A 13,886-nucleotide genomic window follows, 5' to 3' on the forward strand; every position below is an offset into this window, starting at 1 on the left:
AACATCGCTAAACATGCCGCGCTCGCTACCTAAATAGAACATTTGCTCGTGAATTACGGAAGAAACGTCAGTGACATAGGCAATAAATAAACGTATAATGCGTAGAATGAAAATAATTATTTTTTATTGTATAATTTCATTACACTGTTATTGCCTTCTTATTTTCCATATTATTCACCATTGTAATCATTATTTTATAATCGATAGTTTATAGGTGTAATTATAATTAATTTGGAACTTATTGCGATATTTATAAAATAATGATTATTCAACAAAATATATTCTGTAATAGTTATAGAATAAAAAAAAAAGAATAAATACAATATTCAAGTAATGACAAAATTCAATCGTTCTTATTGTGATCCGTAGTAAAAAACAGAAAATTAATTTTTTTACTTATTTAACCGATAATACCACTTCTAATGCTGGACTGCAATTATTCAAGTAAAGGTAGTAACGAAATAAAAGTGTTATGTAATGAAACTAACTTTCGACGGCTCTTATCCATATAAAGCTATTTGGTGGCAGTATTATTGCTATTTGTACAAACACACAGATACACAGATTCTTATATCATGCAATGCACGTTGTTTTTTTCTCCGTCAACCGATTTCGATGAAATTTTCAGTTTGTGTATCACTAACATAGAGGTAGAGATAAAAGTTTTGAAAAGTGTCTGTCATTTTAAGTTTTAATTATAATTCTATTGTTTGCTATTTTTTATACCTTATAGAATTGTTTCTTTACATTTAATATTCTTTATATTTTATCAGCAATAAACTTTATGTATAATCATTAATTGTATTGTTAAATTTAATTTTCTGTGAGTAATTGTCAATACATATACATTAGTAACCACATCTATTTGTCCGCGGCGAAAACCAAGCTGTCGAACTCGAGACGGGAAGGACACACCAATTGTCAATTTAGATAAAACATTATTTAAATAACGATTCGAATAAAAGATACTTCATCTTTATTCGTTATTCGAAGGTTCGAATAAAAAAGGTATCTTTGTTCGACGAGTATCGAATAAATAATTTTATTCGACGAGAATTTATCCGACGAATAAAGATACTTTTTTTTATTCGAAGCGGATTTATTCAAACTTCGAGAAATTTTTTCATCTTTCATCTGTATCTTTTATTCGAAGGCTTCGAATAAATGTTCGAATAACTTTTGCCGAGCGCCGAGCTTCAATGACCCAGCGACGACAGACGACATACAATGTAAGCGGATAGAGAATCGCGCACGTATGAAAGTTTAAACTTTTAGATTTTTCAATATATCCTCATAAAATTGTGACGAGCGAATGGAGGGGATTTTTCTGATGAAAATGAGGTGAAATTCGAGTATAATCGAACAAGTTTCACTGATACGTAATGTTACGATAAAAATTACAATCTCATTAAAAACAGTCCAAATGATGTCGTGTTTGGACTCATTTTAATCGGGATGAGCTCTACAACTCATTCGTATTAACAATATTGTTCTGATTAAAAACATAAAAGCATAAATTGCCAATAATGTTGGATTGCCAGTGTAAGTACTAGGAGAAAACGCCGGGAATAGGAAATTTGCGAACAAAATAAATAATGCAGACAAATCGCAGATATTTGCGTATGAAAAATTTTTTATTGAAAAATGTTCTTTCACGCTACAACGTCAGTGTACCTTCGTCTATTTAACGTTATAACAGTACAAAAATTGCATTTTTACAAGTTATCCAGCTTACGTGACTAAAATATCCCAGTTAGCAATCTGATAATTCAAAAGCTACGTCTCTTACAATAATAACAGAAGGCGCCGTAGCAGAGGCATTCTTTGGCGACAACGCAATATACCAGCCTCGACAAACCATTCTTATTCCTCGTCACAATCGATAGACACGAGAGATCCAGATACGTAAACGCCTGTCGTCGAACATCGCTCGAAATTTCCTCTTTCTACGTTTGAATAAAAATGGTGTTTCACTTACGGCTCACTAAATTTGGCTGGCCAACGTTTATTCTCAAGCTATCGTCGCTAATCTCGTTCGATCCGTTCCCACAGAGCCCATACGAAAGGTCACAAATCTATTTCCGTGGTACGAGAAAAACGTTCGACCGGTGAACCGTAACGTGCGAACACTCGAATCGAGTAGAATTACACAGAACCTATATAGAGACCGTTGGTTTACGTACACTGTCGTTATTACACATCAGTATTCACGTTCACCAGCCAAAGCACGCCTAAAAGAACATAAAGAGGGCAGAAGCCCTCGGAGGTTCGAGGTGGCAAGTTTCACGCCATGATTAACTGCCTTAACCGTTTCTGTGCTCGTTCCGCGAATCTTTCATACTTCTTCGTTTGAACCTACCGACGCAAATTAGTCGACAGTGTCACCGTTTTGCTATCTGGGTTATCAACGACGCTTTCGGCCGGAAACTTGCCTTTTTTTTATCAGAGAAAATATTCCCAGTTGAAACAAAGTTCCTATGTTTTTTCATGTTATTCGATACATACATATGTATGTGCATATACATATATACAAAGTAAGTCACCTTAACTGGAACCTAAAAAATATTTAAGAAATATATTTTTTTTTCAATGATTCAATTAGTTTGTCCAATGTCACATTTTTCATGACCCCAAGGTCATGGATGAAATCAATCACTCCCTATAAAAAAATAAGTTATTATGATCAAATTTATTAATTCAGGAGGTATCTAATCTCGGTCTTGCAAAGAGGTGGTACTAATAGTACAAAGTCTGTTTCATTATAGTTAAGTTGAAGAGGTTCTTTAGCATAAGTGCCGAGTAAATTAATCAAATTTTCATCATTAATAGCTTAATAGTCTTCCTTTATAGAGAATGACAAGCTGCATTAACTGATACGTTAAAGCACGTGGTTAAAAATTCTTTTCTTGCGATATTTTCTCCTAAAAATTAAAAGGTATAGACGTTACATTGGGTTCCAGTTTTAGGTCACCCGCCCTGTATACATAGGCACGCATACATAGTGTATGACTACTCGTTTCCCACGAGTCGATCACCTGAAACGCAAGCATCCGGCCAAAGAGAATATCCTGTGCTAGCGTTTAAAAATTACACCGTTCATCGTGGTACAGAGTTCTCTTCTCTAAAGCGAATTAAAGCAAAATGCAACGAATGGATAAGCGTCGATCAAACACGTCCGTTTACAGAACAAATGTGTTCCGTGCGTCAACATACATATGCCCAAGTTTCTAGAGCCGTTTAAGTGTATTCCAACGCGAGGATGCCATCTTATCCATTCGATGCCATCGAATCGCACACGCTAGGTTTCTGCCTGAAAACTACCGATACCGCGCCCCCGCGCGCACCGATCGTTCTTCGATCGAACATCATCCTGAACGAAGCCCATGGCTCCCGCGGCCCTTGACATAACGACAGTGTAAGTACTAAGCACAGAGTGTTCACACTCCATTCTACGCGTCTTGACTATGCGATGATGACTATATTCGAATTAACAACGAAGAGAACGCCGCGAGGGGTCGGGCTCAGAAGTTTCGCTCGTGGTTCAAACGGTCGTCGATCTTTGGCAGAATCGCGCGCTACTCACAATTACATTATTTACTTACATCATATACATTTGTTCGATGCGGGATAATATCTCTGCGTTTCTCGTTACTTAGTTCAGGTCCTGCCCTTTTCTTTTTCTTTTTTTCTCTCGTTTTCTTTTCATCGTCGTTTTTTTTTGTTTTTTTTTTTCTTTTTTAAATCGATCGCCTATTCAGATACTGCGTTTCAGTATGAAATAATAATTCTACGTTGAACGAGTTTCCTGAAATCGTTTGGAAGCAGTCTTTTTCAACTTTTTGCATGCTTCGACGTAAAAAATCGTCGTTATACATTTCCCCTCCTTCGTCTTTCTTTCTCTCTCTCTCTGTCCCTCCCTCCCCCTCTCTTTTTTAATTCAATCTGTCACCTGTCTTTTTATCATTTTTCTCGTTTCTTTTTTTTTATTTTTTTTTTTCTTCACTGGAGTTGCTGCCTTTACCGATTGGGCGCGCGCGTGCGCGCGCGTTTCCAAGGATTTTCTCTCTGTTCGTGTTTTCATTTGTTTTCATTCAATCGCGGCGCGAATTCATTAATGTACAAGTAATTATCTACGCACACGTTAGCTGGTAGAGAAATTAGAATTGTATCGTTTGACTAGTTTTTTGACCGTTTCTCCTGAAATCATACGTGTACGAAACTCTGGAATTCTAGTCGGACAACAGTACATTCTCTGCGTATGCGTTCCGATATGTACGTGTGTCGTGTACAATTTTATCGTGTATGTTTGTACACGTACGTGAAACGATTTGGTTGCGCGTTTTCACGTGTGTATACCCAGTAAGAAATTTTCTATGAATTTGCCTCGAAAATTTGTCTATGTATAAATTCCGATCCATCTGTATCCGCATTTGGGTCGGAATTTGTTGACAAGTTTTGCTGCCAAATTCATAGACAATAGGGACCAAATTCTGCTCCAAGCGGGGTTTGGTACCAAATGGACAAGCCGTTTTCTCGCAAATTGTGATACAAACATTGCTCGAAAATTTGCTCGAAACAGATTTGGCTAACCGAGTATGACATAATTATTTACGGAATTGTCCGAAGTGTGTTCGTGTAAAATATGTTCTCTTTGAATTTGTCTGTGTGTGCGCGTGTGTACATGTATGTGTGTAATTCACGTGTAAAAGCCAGTTTCGCGTTGCCGGGAACAAATCGTCACTTTAAAATATTTTCTATCGTTCCGTGTTTGCATAGACGATCCTACGTGTTTCGCTTGAACAGGCTAATTTTAATTAATCGAGAAATCACCGTGCGCCATTATGTAGATTCATCATCCTAGTAAGAGTATAATCGTTAAAATATAACTGTTATAACCTACAAACTACAGCTAAACATTATTCTCGTTTAAACTGGTTTCGTTTCTCGCTCTAGCTCTCTCTCACTCGCTCTCTTTCTCTCACTCTCTCTCTCTCTCTCTCTCTCTCGCGCATCTCGTTCTAATTCTTAATATTTTGACAGGTTTTTCCTTCCGCAGTCTTCCAATTGTTTCATATTCACGCGCGCGTGCAACTATCCTACACGAATAAACGAGTGCAAATCGTCCAAAATTCAACCGGCTCCCGGCGCGTGAATTATTCAGTCTTTCGTTTATATATATTTTTTTTCTTGTTTCGCGTTTATCGGTATGTTAGTCGCTAATACTACATTAATCGTTATTATTATTATTATTTTTTATTATTAATATTATTATTATCGTTACCATTAAATTTAAACTTCTTTCATCGTTTCATCCAATTCTTTTTTTCCTTGACTTGCACGAAAAATATTATGCTACGTTTACTCGCGACGTTTAGATTCGAATGCTAAAGTCCGTAAATAGAGTAGGTATTAAATGATGTATGCTTATAATTTAAAGCCACAGATTTCGATGTTGCATCACCTAACCATGATGCAATTAAACGACGCGTCTCCGTCGCATCTCTCAACGTCACTACATATAATATTTAGTCTTATACCCTTTTTTTTTACGTTCGCTTAATACATTCTTAAGGCCTTTAAAATCCGTTTGTTGTATAAACTCTTCGCCTTTTTTTCCGCTTTCATTTCTTTTTGTTCTTTCCTCTCGTTACAGCCTAACCACGTTCCCGAAAGAAGAGACACCTGGTAACTCTCGCATTCGAGTGTTTGTGTCTGTGTGTGTCCGTGTGTCTCTGTGTGTAAAAAATCTTCCCGAGATCTGTGCGCAGAACTACAAAGCATACACGCTGTTCATTGCCCCATCTTGGAACAGTTAGAGACTAATTTAAAAAACGTGTACGTTCTCATGTTACATTAATTTTTCCAGTTTTCTTTTTTTTTCAATGCATGTAACGAACTATCAAACTTTTCCTTTTTTCCTTCTTTTAAGTATGCTTCCACTCTAGGGAAAGTTACAGTGATAATACAGTGATAGTGGAGATAGTATAATAGTAGTAATAGCAGTACTTGTAATAGTAATAGTGGCGCTACTAGTAGTAGAGTAGTAGGAATAGTGATAGCATAATGATAGAATGGTAGTAGTAGAAGCAGCAATAACGATAGAGGATACAAATAGTAACAGCATAAAAGCATACGAATAATTGGTGTTAGTTGGTTGTCAGAGAGATATGGTGGCATCAGCAGTGATAATAAGGGTTACATAGCAATAATAATGGCATTAACTATAATGCTAGCAATAATAATATGGTGAATAGTAATGACGATGGCGACGATGACGATGATGGTGGCAAAGCTTGTTTTTTCACGACAATTACAAAAACCAATCATGGTAATATAGCAATAGAGGCGATGGCGACAAGAGCAGATTAAAAAAGATAATTCTAATAATGATAAAAAGAAGTAAAATCAGTCAGTTCATTAAAATGAATTACATTACATTAGTATAATGTGTCCCTGGCGCTTAAAATCAGACGAAATTCCATTTCCCGAAATGGATAACACGAAAAAAAATAATATTGCAAACATCGCACAATAATGTGGTGTACCTTTTTCGTCCCCCATTTTTTTTCCATATTATACGTTAAACGATTTAATCCGCTTCCCATAAAATTCTATCATATGTGTATACATATATATTCTTTATATAATACATTTATATAGATGCAGCAAATAGTCAAGGAAAGAATCTATCTTCCTAATAGCATTTGGCTTGCCAAATTCTGTCAGTTTCATTAAATAGTATAATTGCATCGGGTATAATAAAAAATATTATTTTTTTTTGTTTAAATTCTCACGAGTCGTTCAGACGTCGCAAGCTGAGTGTCCTCGGTAATGTCTCTTTAAATGTCGGACATTTCTTTTCATTTGGTAGGGCTATTAAAGCGTGTGAATTTATGCGCGTCAAAGTACGCACAACTGTCAGCACTATCATCGCTGTCGATCTCTTTAGTTGCAAGATCTATGGGAGTCAGTCTTGCCTTCGGCTTTGAAAAAACGGAGCTCGGACACATATATATCTATATATCACTTCATAAAAATTTCCCTTTCTCTTTTCAAACAGGACTTACTGCGTAGATCCAGTCATCGAAACGAAGAATTCGTTAGGCCTCACCGAAGCCACCGATCGCTTGTTCTGTCATTCTTAAACAAAGAGATTCCAGACGAGAGTTAATCTCCGGCTCCGTTGTTTCGGATGTGTTGTTCCCGGTTTGACCAAGAAAATGATCCCTCGGCGCGCTGTATGTGCGCTGTAACGTTCTTTGTAACTGCTGCAGTACAGAAAATCAAAGTTTTAAGAAAAGAATCTGTGGTTGATTAATTGTTAAGACTGTGAGATTTTTGTTTGGTACAAGTACCTGTAAACTAGACTCTTGTAAACTGGGTCGTTTCTCGGTTGTGTGAACTGAACGTAAGGTATTCTGATTTACACTTTGGCTCTGATTGTTTTGTAGGTACGGTGTGGATATGCTGTTCCTGTGAGGGCTAACCACGAACGAATTGTTCTGCTGATGTGCATTGTGAATGTGACCTAAGTTCAAACTTGGCTTTCTGTTGTGCTGTTGTGGATTACAATATCTTCTGTTATTGTATCCATAATTGTGTTGCCATCTGAAATTATAATTGATAAATTATATCAATACCGATGTAACGACAACAATGAACTTCAGTAATTATTTCTGTAAACGATGTACAATCATTATTTCATTTCCCTTACTTCGGAGTGGGTCGTGGATTTCCAAGTCTACTACGCCACTGTTGTACCTTTTCCTTCTGGTTTGGTGTAAAGCAATCATGCTGCAATACTTTTTCTAATATGTTAATACAAGCGCACAAAATGCCATCATCCACGCTATCCAATGCCAATCTGCTACACACTAAGAAATAAACGAACACAGTTACGTTAAAAAAGTTTTTCACAGTTGTTACCCATGTGCATTGTAACTTTTGTTTTTTCTTAAACGTCATGCTCACAGGAATGCTATACTCACGTTTACCAAGAACCTTGGTGAATTGCGCAGGTATGTCTTGAGGATCGTTTTCTTGACTTGGTTTCATGGGCGTAGCTAATATTGTTTTCAACTCGTCAATGGTATTGACCAGTATCGTTGGTCCTTGTGAAAACGATGCTGACTGTGTGTTATCACGTGTTGGCTGCAACAAGTCTTTTTCTAAATTTACAAGCGTAGTATAGCGTTGCTGCAACTTCGCAATGGAAAGGGCTAGTTTATGCCTGGCTCCTTTTGTTACAGCCTGTTCTGCTAATTGTTCTTCAGTCAATTGAAGCATCTCTTCGTAACTCAGAGTAACGAAAAGATAACTATACTTATGAAGGCGCAAGGTTTTAAGCCATGACGGTACATCTGTAAATATAACCAAATAGATTATACAGATTGTCCAACGATATACTATGAATTTTTTGAAGTTGTACAAGCGCTTACCTCTCATACCACTAGCAAGTGATAGATTAGAAGCTTCATCTAAACGTCCTTCGCTGCCACTACTTGCACACGAGCTTTGAGGGCTCAATGGGCCTAATCCAATAAGATTGCCTGTTTAGGAGTTCACAATTACTCAAAATAAAACCGAATTGTAATTATAAAAGCACGCGGTATCTCGTGTTATAACTTTAAAGTAAACTAACTGGTATGGTCTCCAGAGATGCTAAAACTTCTTGGCTTGTGCCTGGTCGTGCAATTTACATTGTTACTGCGATCGACTACTTCTAAATGATGAGGTGGAGCAACTGGTGGTGTTAAACTGTTTGACCGACGTTGGCGAGTTACAGGTGGAGGAAATTGTAAATTAAAGGCAGTACCTGGTTGTGTACCAAATAAATTTGTTTGATCGTTCTGTTGTTTAGAATTTCGTTGCCATGCATTATCCCACCTGCAGAGAAGATAAATGTTCCATAAAAGTAAACACAAACAATATATATAAATTGAATTTATGGATTTTCTTAACTCACCTAATAGTACTATTGGTGTACTCTTCGAGACTATGTATAGGTGGTGTACCGCTAATGCGTTCTTCAAGATGACGAAGCCATTGAGTCAAAGAACGTCTATCTTGACTAGTAATAGCTGGATGGATCAAAGTATAACTTAATAGTTGTTGAATTTGTTCTGTGTATTGACCTGTGGTTACACAGTGGCTTACTAATTCTGGTATAGCTACTAAGTAGCATTGTTTGCACTCTACATTCCCAGGCCTTAATAATGGCAGATGTGTTAGAAGTTGATTGATAGCAACTTCCGTTGATTCGGAGAGTAAGGAGTTGATAAATGCTGTAAAATATTATCAGTAAGTATCTTTAAACACAACTGTAATGTGTTCATATTAGGTACCAAGCATTACCTGGATTATTGGCATTTAATTCCTGCGTGTCTAACTCAGAAACTGAGTGCAAGGAATGTTGCACTGCTTGTGCAAGAAACCTTGCCTGAACTGCAGGAATGCGCCGAAGTAGAGCATAAAGAACTACAGTCTGTTCGCACTCATTCCACTGTGAAAAAACTCTAGTGAGTTCGCCTACTTGTTCACAGAACAAAGGGCCATGTGACCACTTCATTTTTGTCAGTGTTTCAATGTCAAGGAGCAAATATTGAAAGCTCCACTTTCTGTCGTATTTTGTCAGTTACAATTTATCTGTATTCCAACGATGATTCGACAGTAACAGACATGTGCCAATATTCTGTTGCAAAAAGAATGTACTATTTAAATTACATATTTAGTTGTATTTTTTGTATGAAGATTTATTTGCAAAATGAAAATACAAAATTTCATATATGCAGTATGAACTCATAATCAAAGGATAAATCATAAAAATTCGTCTATCTTTTGTTTAACACCAAATCTACATATTCTAATATTTAAAAATTTTTATGTAATTAATACGAGTTGGATATTTATTTGTATATACATATATCAAGAGCAAAATGTAGAGTTGGAGCATTTAAATTGTTTTATTTATATAAGGAACATTGTGTCGTCGCTAAAATTGTGTAAAAAATAAAACAGTGTTATCGAATTAATATTTAACATAAACTAACATATCAGCTTTCTAGTACAGTGAACGTGTTCTGCGCATAAGCCACTAATCATCAATCAATCATTTTCCAAAAATAATATACTAAATTAACCTCGTTAATGTTCGGAGCAAAGAATTAAGACTCCAACAAGGAAAAAAGACAACAATAACATTAACTAGCCGTAATCTAAATTCGCATTAAAAGTATTTTCTTTTTCAAACTAATGTCGTAAGGATCCGTTCGACTTCTCTCTGACGAAATAATAATTACGGTTGCTGTACAAAGCGGTTGGATTTTCAGGCAGTTTGTACACACAATAACGAGCGGAGATGTTCGACATAACCTCGAAAGTGTCTGTGTACACTGCATCGACTGTAGATACATCGATAAGAATTCCGCTGAGGTCAAGTTTGTTTACCCCGCGATGCGTGTATATTTATAGCTTTCCTGTTACGATCCATTTGGCGGTGCAATGGCACCGTGTGCGAGACTTTACATGTCTAACAGCAATTGATAAGATTTCATTCTTTTCACGGACAGAAATATCATAGAGGCGTCGCGGAGGTCTTGCCGACAATAGAAAAGCACTCGCGCAGTAAAATTCATACGTTTCCTAGTACAATTCCGTTTGAAATTTCCATAGAATACTTCGAAGTCGCTTTCGTCGGTGCCGCCGCGTATCTTTGTATGCGTGGAACACTGTAGAGGGGCAAGGACGAAGAACGAAGGGAGGAAAACAAGGGAATTAAAAAAACTCATCTATGCGAAAAATATTAATCGTTTTTATACGGAAAAACTGCCGGGCAACGAAGAACTTAACATTTGGCTGATTTTAATACGATCGATAGAGTTATTCTACAAATGTAATGAATATATTCGCTACTGTACGACCAGTACTCGGCCATTGAGCCGAACAGCAAACAACAAATTGTATGCTCGAATCGGTTAACACGCTAGTGCTATGTAACATAATTACACGTTGTTGTAATTACCGTGTGCAAGGCTGGAGATGGCTGCTCCACAGAATCGTTGTCTCCCTTGCAAAATAACAATAATACACAATTACAGCATTTTATACGACGTTGAGTTAAAGGAAACATCTATCCACCATGCGGTATGGTGGGCCTACGTGACCACACTGGTTCGTCGTCGCGACTCGTTGCAGAACTTCGCCTTCGCTATTGGTTCTTGCTCGAACGGTATCAACCAACCGCACGACAGTTTGGGGCGCGGTTCGTTTGTGTCTCAAATATGTCGAGCATTATCAATTTTTCAGTATGCGCCCAAAAATTTTAATTGAATTTATTCCACAATCAATCGTAATTTATAATTCATTAATTTTTTTTTATATTTTGACTAAAATGTTTGTCACAGCTAACTAGGAAAACCGATATCATGTGGAAACTAATAAAAACTAATCTTTTATGTATAATGTCCGTATATTAAGCTAAACAAGAATTTATAAAAAGGATGGTGAAAAAGAATACTTGATTAAGTATTTGTAGTGGGTTCAGTTATGTCATTCAAAGACACTCGTTCATTTAATTAATGCTGTTTTATTTAATGTCACTAATCCATGTCTACTTTATATGTATATTCAAACTGCCAACGTAAAGTACACACAATCTTTATTTCCAATCAGATTTACCGTGATATAGGTACATATTGAATGAAAAAATTTTTTTTTAATTATTAGTAGTATGCTATATTGCAAGGCAAAGTATGTACTATAATTTACAAAAATGTTTAATAACAAGTATAAGTTGTTGTACATTTGCAGAACAATTGTAAAATTATTCCAAATAATGAAGGAACACAAAAAGGAGAACAACTGCTTATATATTGACTATGATATTCTGTATTTTTTATCCTAAGTCCTGTTATTTGAAGGGTAGTAAATATTGTCACCCATTCCATCGGTTTCAGTGACTAAAGCTCGTTCCAGGATGACACGGCCTTCTTTGTAACGTTGATTATCGTCTGTTGCAAATTCATATGACCACCCGAGCTTAGCATCACAGTTTTTGCAGCTGACATCTCTGACCATGTGACGACCCGTCAGCATCACTCTATCCTGAACCTCGCTGTATATCATTGTAGATGAATTAAATTATGAATATGTAATAATTTTATAAGATTATTCCATTAGTACAATTTCTCTGAGATTTTGTACACTTAACAATGGTATCCTGTGTGCTAAATACTGCTAAAAAGCTAAATACACGCATCAATAAAAAAAATCATGAACCTAAGAATAAATGGATAATACACAAAAACTGACAGTGTATTGTTAAGAAGATAACAAAACTATATTTTTGCTTCTGTAAATAATTTTATTCAGATGATACAAGTACCAGATATCAGTTCAATGTCAGTATACTACATTTAGACCCACTAAACCAAATAAAAATAACATTATATCATGTACTCATATTTAACTTTAAAAAAAAAAGAAGAAAAACGAATTTGATCATTATTTTTCTCTCGTGTACATTCATATGAATTTTTGTTCACGAAAGATAATTCCCATGTTGTTCAAATGTAGACAAGTTCCATTTTCTTAGGTACATGGAAACAATAATATTCCATCTTGCACAATTGTCTTTGTCTGTCAACTACGAGAATGTTCGAAACGTAATGGCAGAATATGACGTATTGAATCAATTAATATGAATCTATGTTCAAAAGAAACGTCACGAAAATATGAGTACCTGTAATTTAAGTTGACGACTTTGTTAAAGAGAAAAGCACGGCCCGTAGCTCCCGTAAAACGCGTGCTTATCAGCTGAGCTCTGTTTGTAAGATTGGTGTCACAGGACGCGCAAGAAAATAGACGAGTACCTCCAATATGTTCCAAAAAAATTACGCCCATCCTGAAATATCGTTAATCGCTTCCTAGAAGTTTGACACGAAATAGTAACGGTTGAAAATTCAAGCAAATTTACTTCGACTCTGCGGGACGAGCAAGTCAAGTAATTTGGCGTAGGTATCACTACCGTCACAGCACTATATAAACACTACGCACAATAATATACATGGACACACACGAGTGTTCGTAGTTGTCAAGTCAGTTAATCGCGTTTCATGAATTTCAAACTACAAGAAGCGTAAACCTTATCCAAGTTTTCAGCATCGCGACTAAAGCGACTCTAGCAAAGAGATTCTTCAAATCATACGTAATTGTCTTGCTTTAAATTTTGTTTCAGTTGTGTATATATTTGAAAAAGAGTAAAAAGAACTGACAGCAATCATTAGAAATTACTTACAGCAAGCCTTCACTTTGTACAATAAGAAATCTTAAAAAGCTTACAGTGTCACTAAATAAGTAAAATGACTTTCGATAATAATATCAGGGCCCGCTCTAGGGGGGGGGGACAACCCGGGCATTAGCCCGGGGCGCCAAAATTTAGGGGCGCCATTTTGGCTTTGGCTGTAAGTGTGAGAAAAATATTGATGTTTTAAATATTCAGTTAATAGAAAATTTCTGACTATCCTTGCCAGACAATTTTGCTAAAAAAAAAGGTCATTCTGTTCAGCGCGGTGCTTAGTGCTTAAAAAGGGGCGACAATTTGTTTTTTTGCCCGGGGCGTCGTAACCGCTAGAGCGGGCCCTGATAATATGCATCTATAATGTAGACATTTATTTTTCATATAACACAATTACAAAACATTTCTGTTTATTTTAATAGTAAAAAAATAATATTTAACAATCCATTAACATAAAGCGATTCTCCATCTGGGGTTTGCTCTTTATCGTTTAGGAGTACGCGAAAAAATTAATAATATCGGAACAAGATTTTATTAATTGATAAATGAGATATACAAAAAATGTACAATTTTCACTTTAGCTGCAGATTGG

At 36.1% G+C, this 13,886-nt stretch overlaps 2 protein-coding genes across 2 annotated transcripts; both read right to left on the minus strand.

The window, feature by feature from the left end:
- Window positions 1-1,615: 1,615 nt before the first annotated feature.
- On the minus strand, window positions 1,616-11,188 carry Smg (sterile alpha motif domain containing protein 4 smaug). Its single transcript, XM_076805573.1, has 9 exons — window positions 11,021-11,188; window positions 9,355-9,691; window positions 8,966-9,284; window positions 8,642-8,886; window positions 8,439-8,549; window positions 7,989-8,360; window positions 7,715-7,874; window positions 7,356-7,608; window positions 1,616-7,268 (listed from the first exon to the last, which is right to left on the minus strand). Exons 2-9 carry the CDS (start codon window positions 9,566-9,568, stop codon window positions 7,101-7,103), a joined length of 1,842 nt encoding a protein of 613 aa, XP_076661688.1. The 5' UTR covers window positions 9,569-9,691; window positions 11,021-11,188; the 3' UTR covers window positions 1,616-7,100.
- Window positions 11,189-11,639: 451 nt separating this feature from the next.
- Window positions 11,640-13,129, minus strand: Yippee (yippee zinc finger protein). Its single transcript, XM_076805574.1, has 3 exons — window positions 12,974-13,129; window positions 12,740-12,901; window positions 11,640-12,112 (listed from the first exon to the last, which is right to left on the minus strand). The coding sequence occupies exons 2-3, from the start codon at window positions 12,898-12,900 to the stop codon at window positions 11,899-11,901; spliced, it is 375 nt and encodes a 124-aa protein (XP_076661689.1). The 5' UTR covers window position 12,901; window positions 12,974-13,129; the 3' UTR covers window positions 11,640-11,898.
- Between the last annotated feature and the right edge of the window lie 757 nt (window positions 13,130-13,886).

This window comes from Halictus rubicundus, chromosome 2 (assembly GCF_050948215.1).
Source record: "Halictus rubicundus isolate RS-2024b chromosome 2, iyHalRubi1_principal, whole genome shotgun sequence".
Classification (NCBI taxonomy): Eukaryota; Metazoa; Arthropoda; class Insecta; order Hymenoptera; family Halictidae; genus Halictus; species Halictus rubicundus.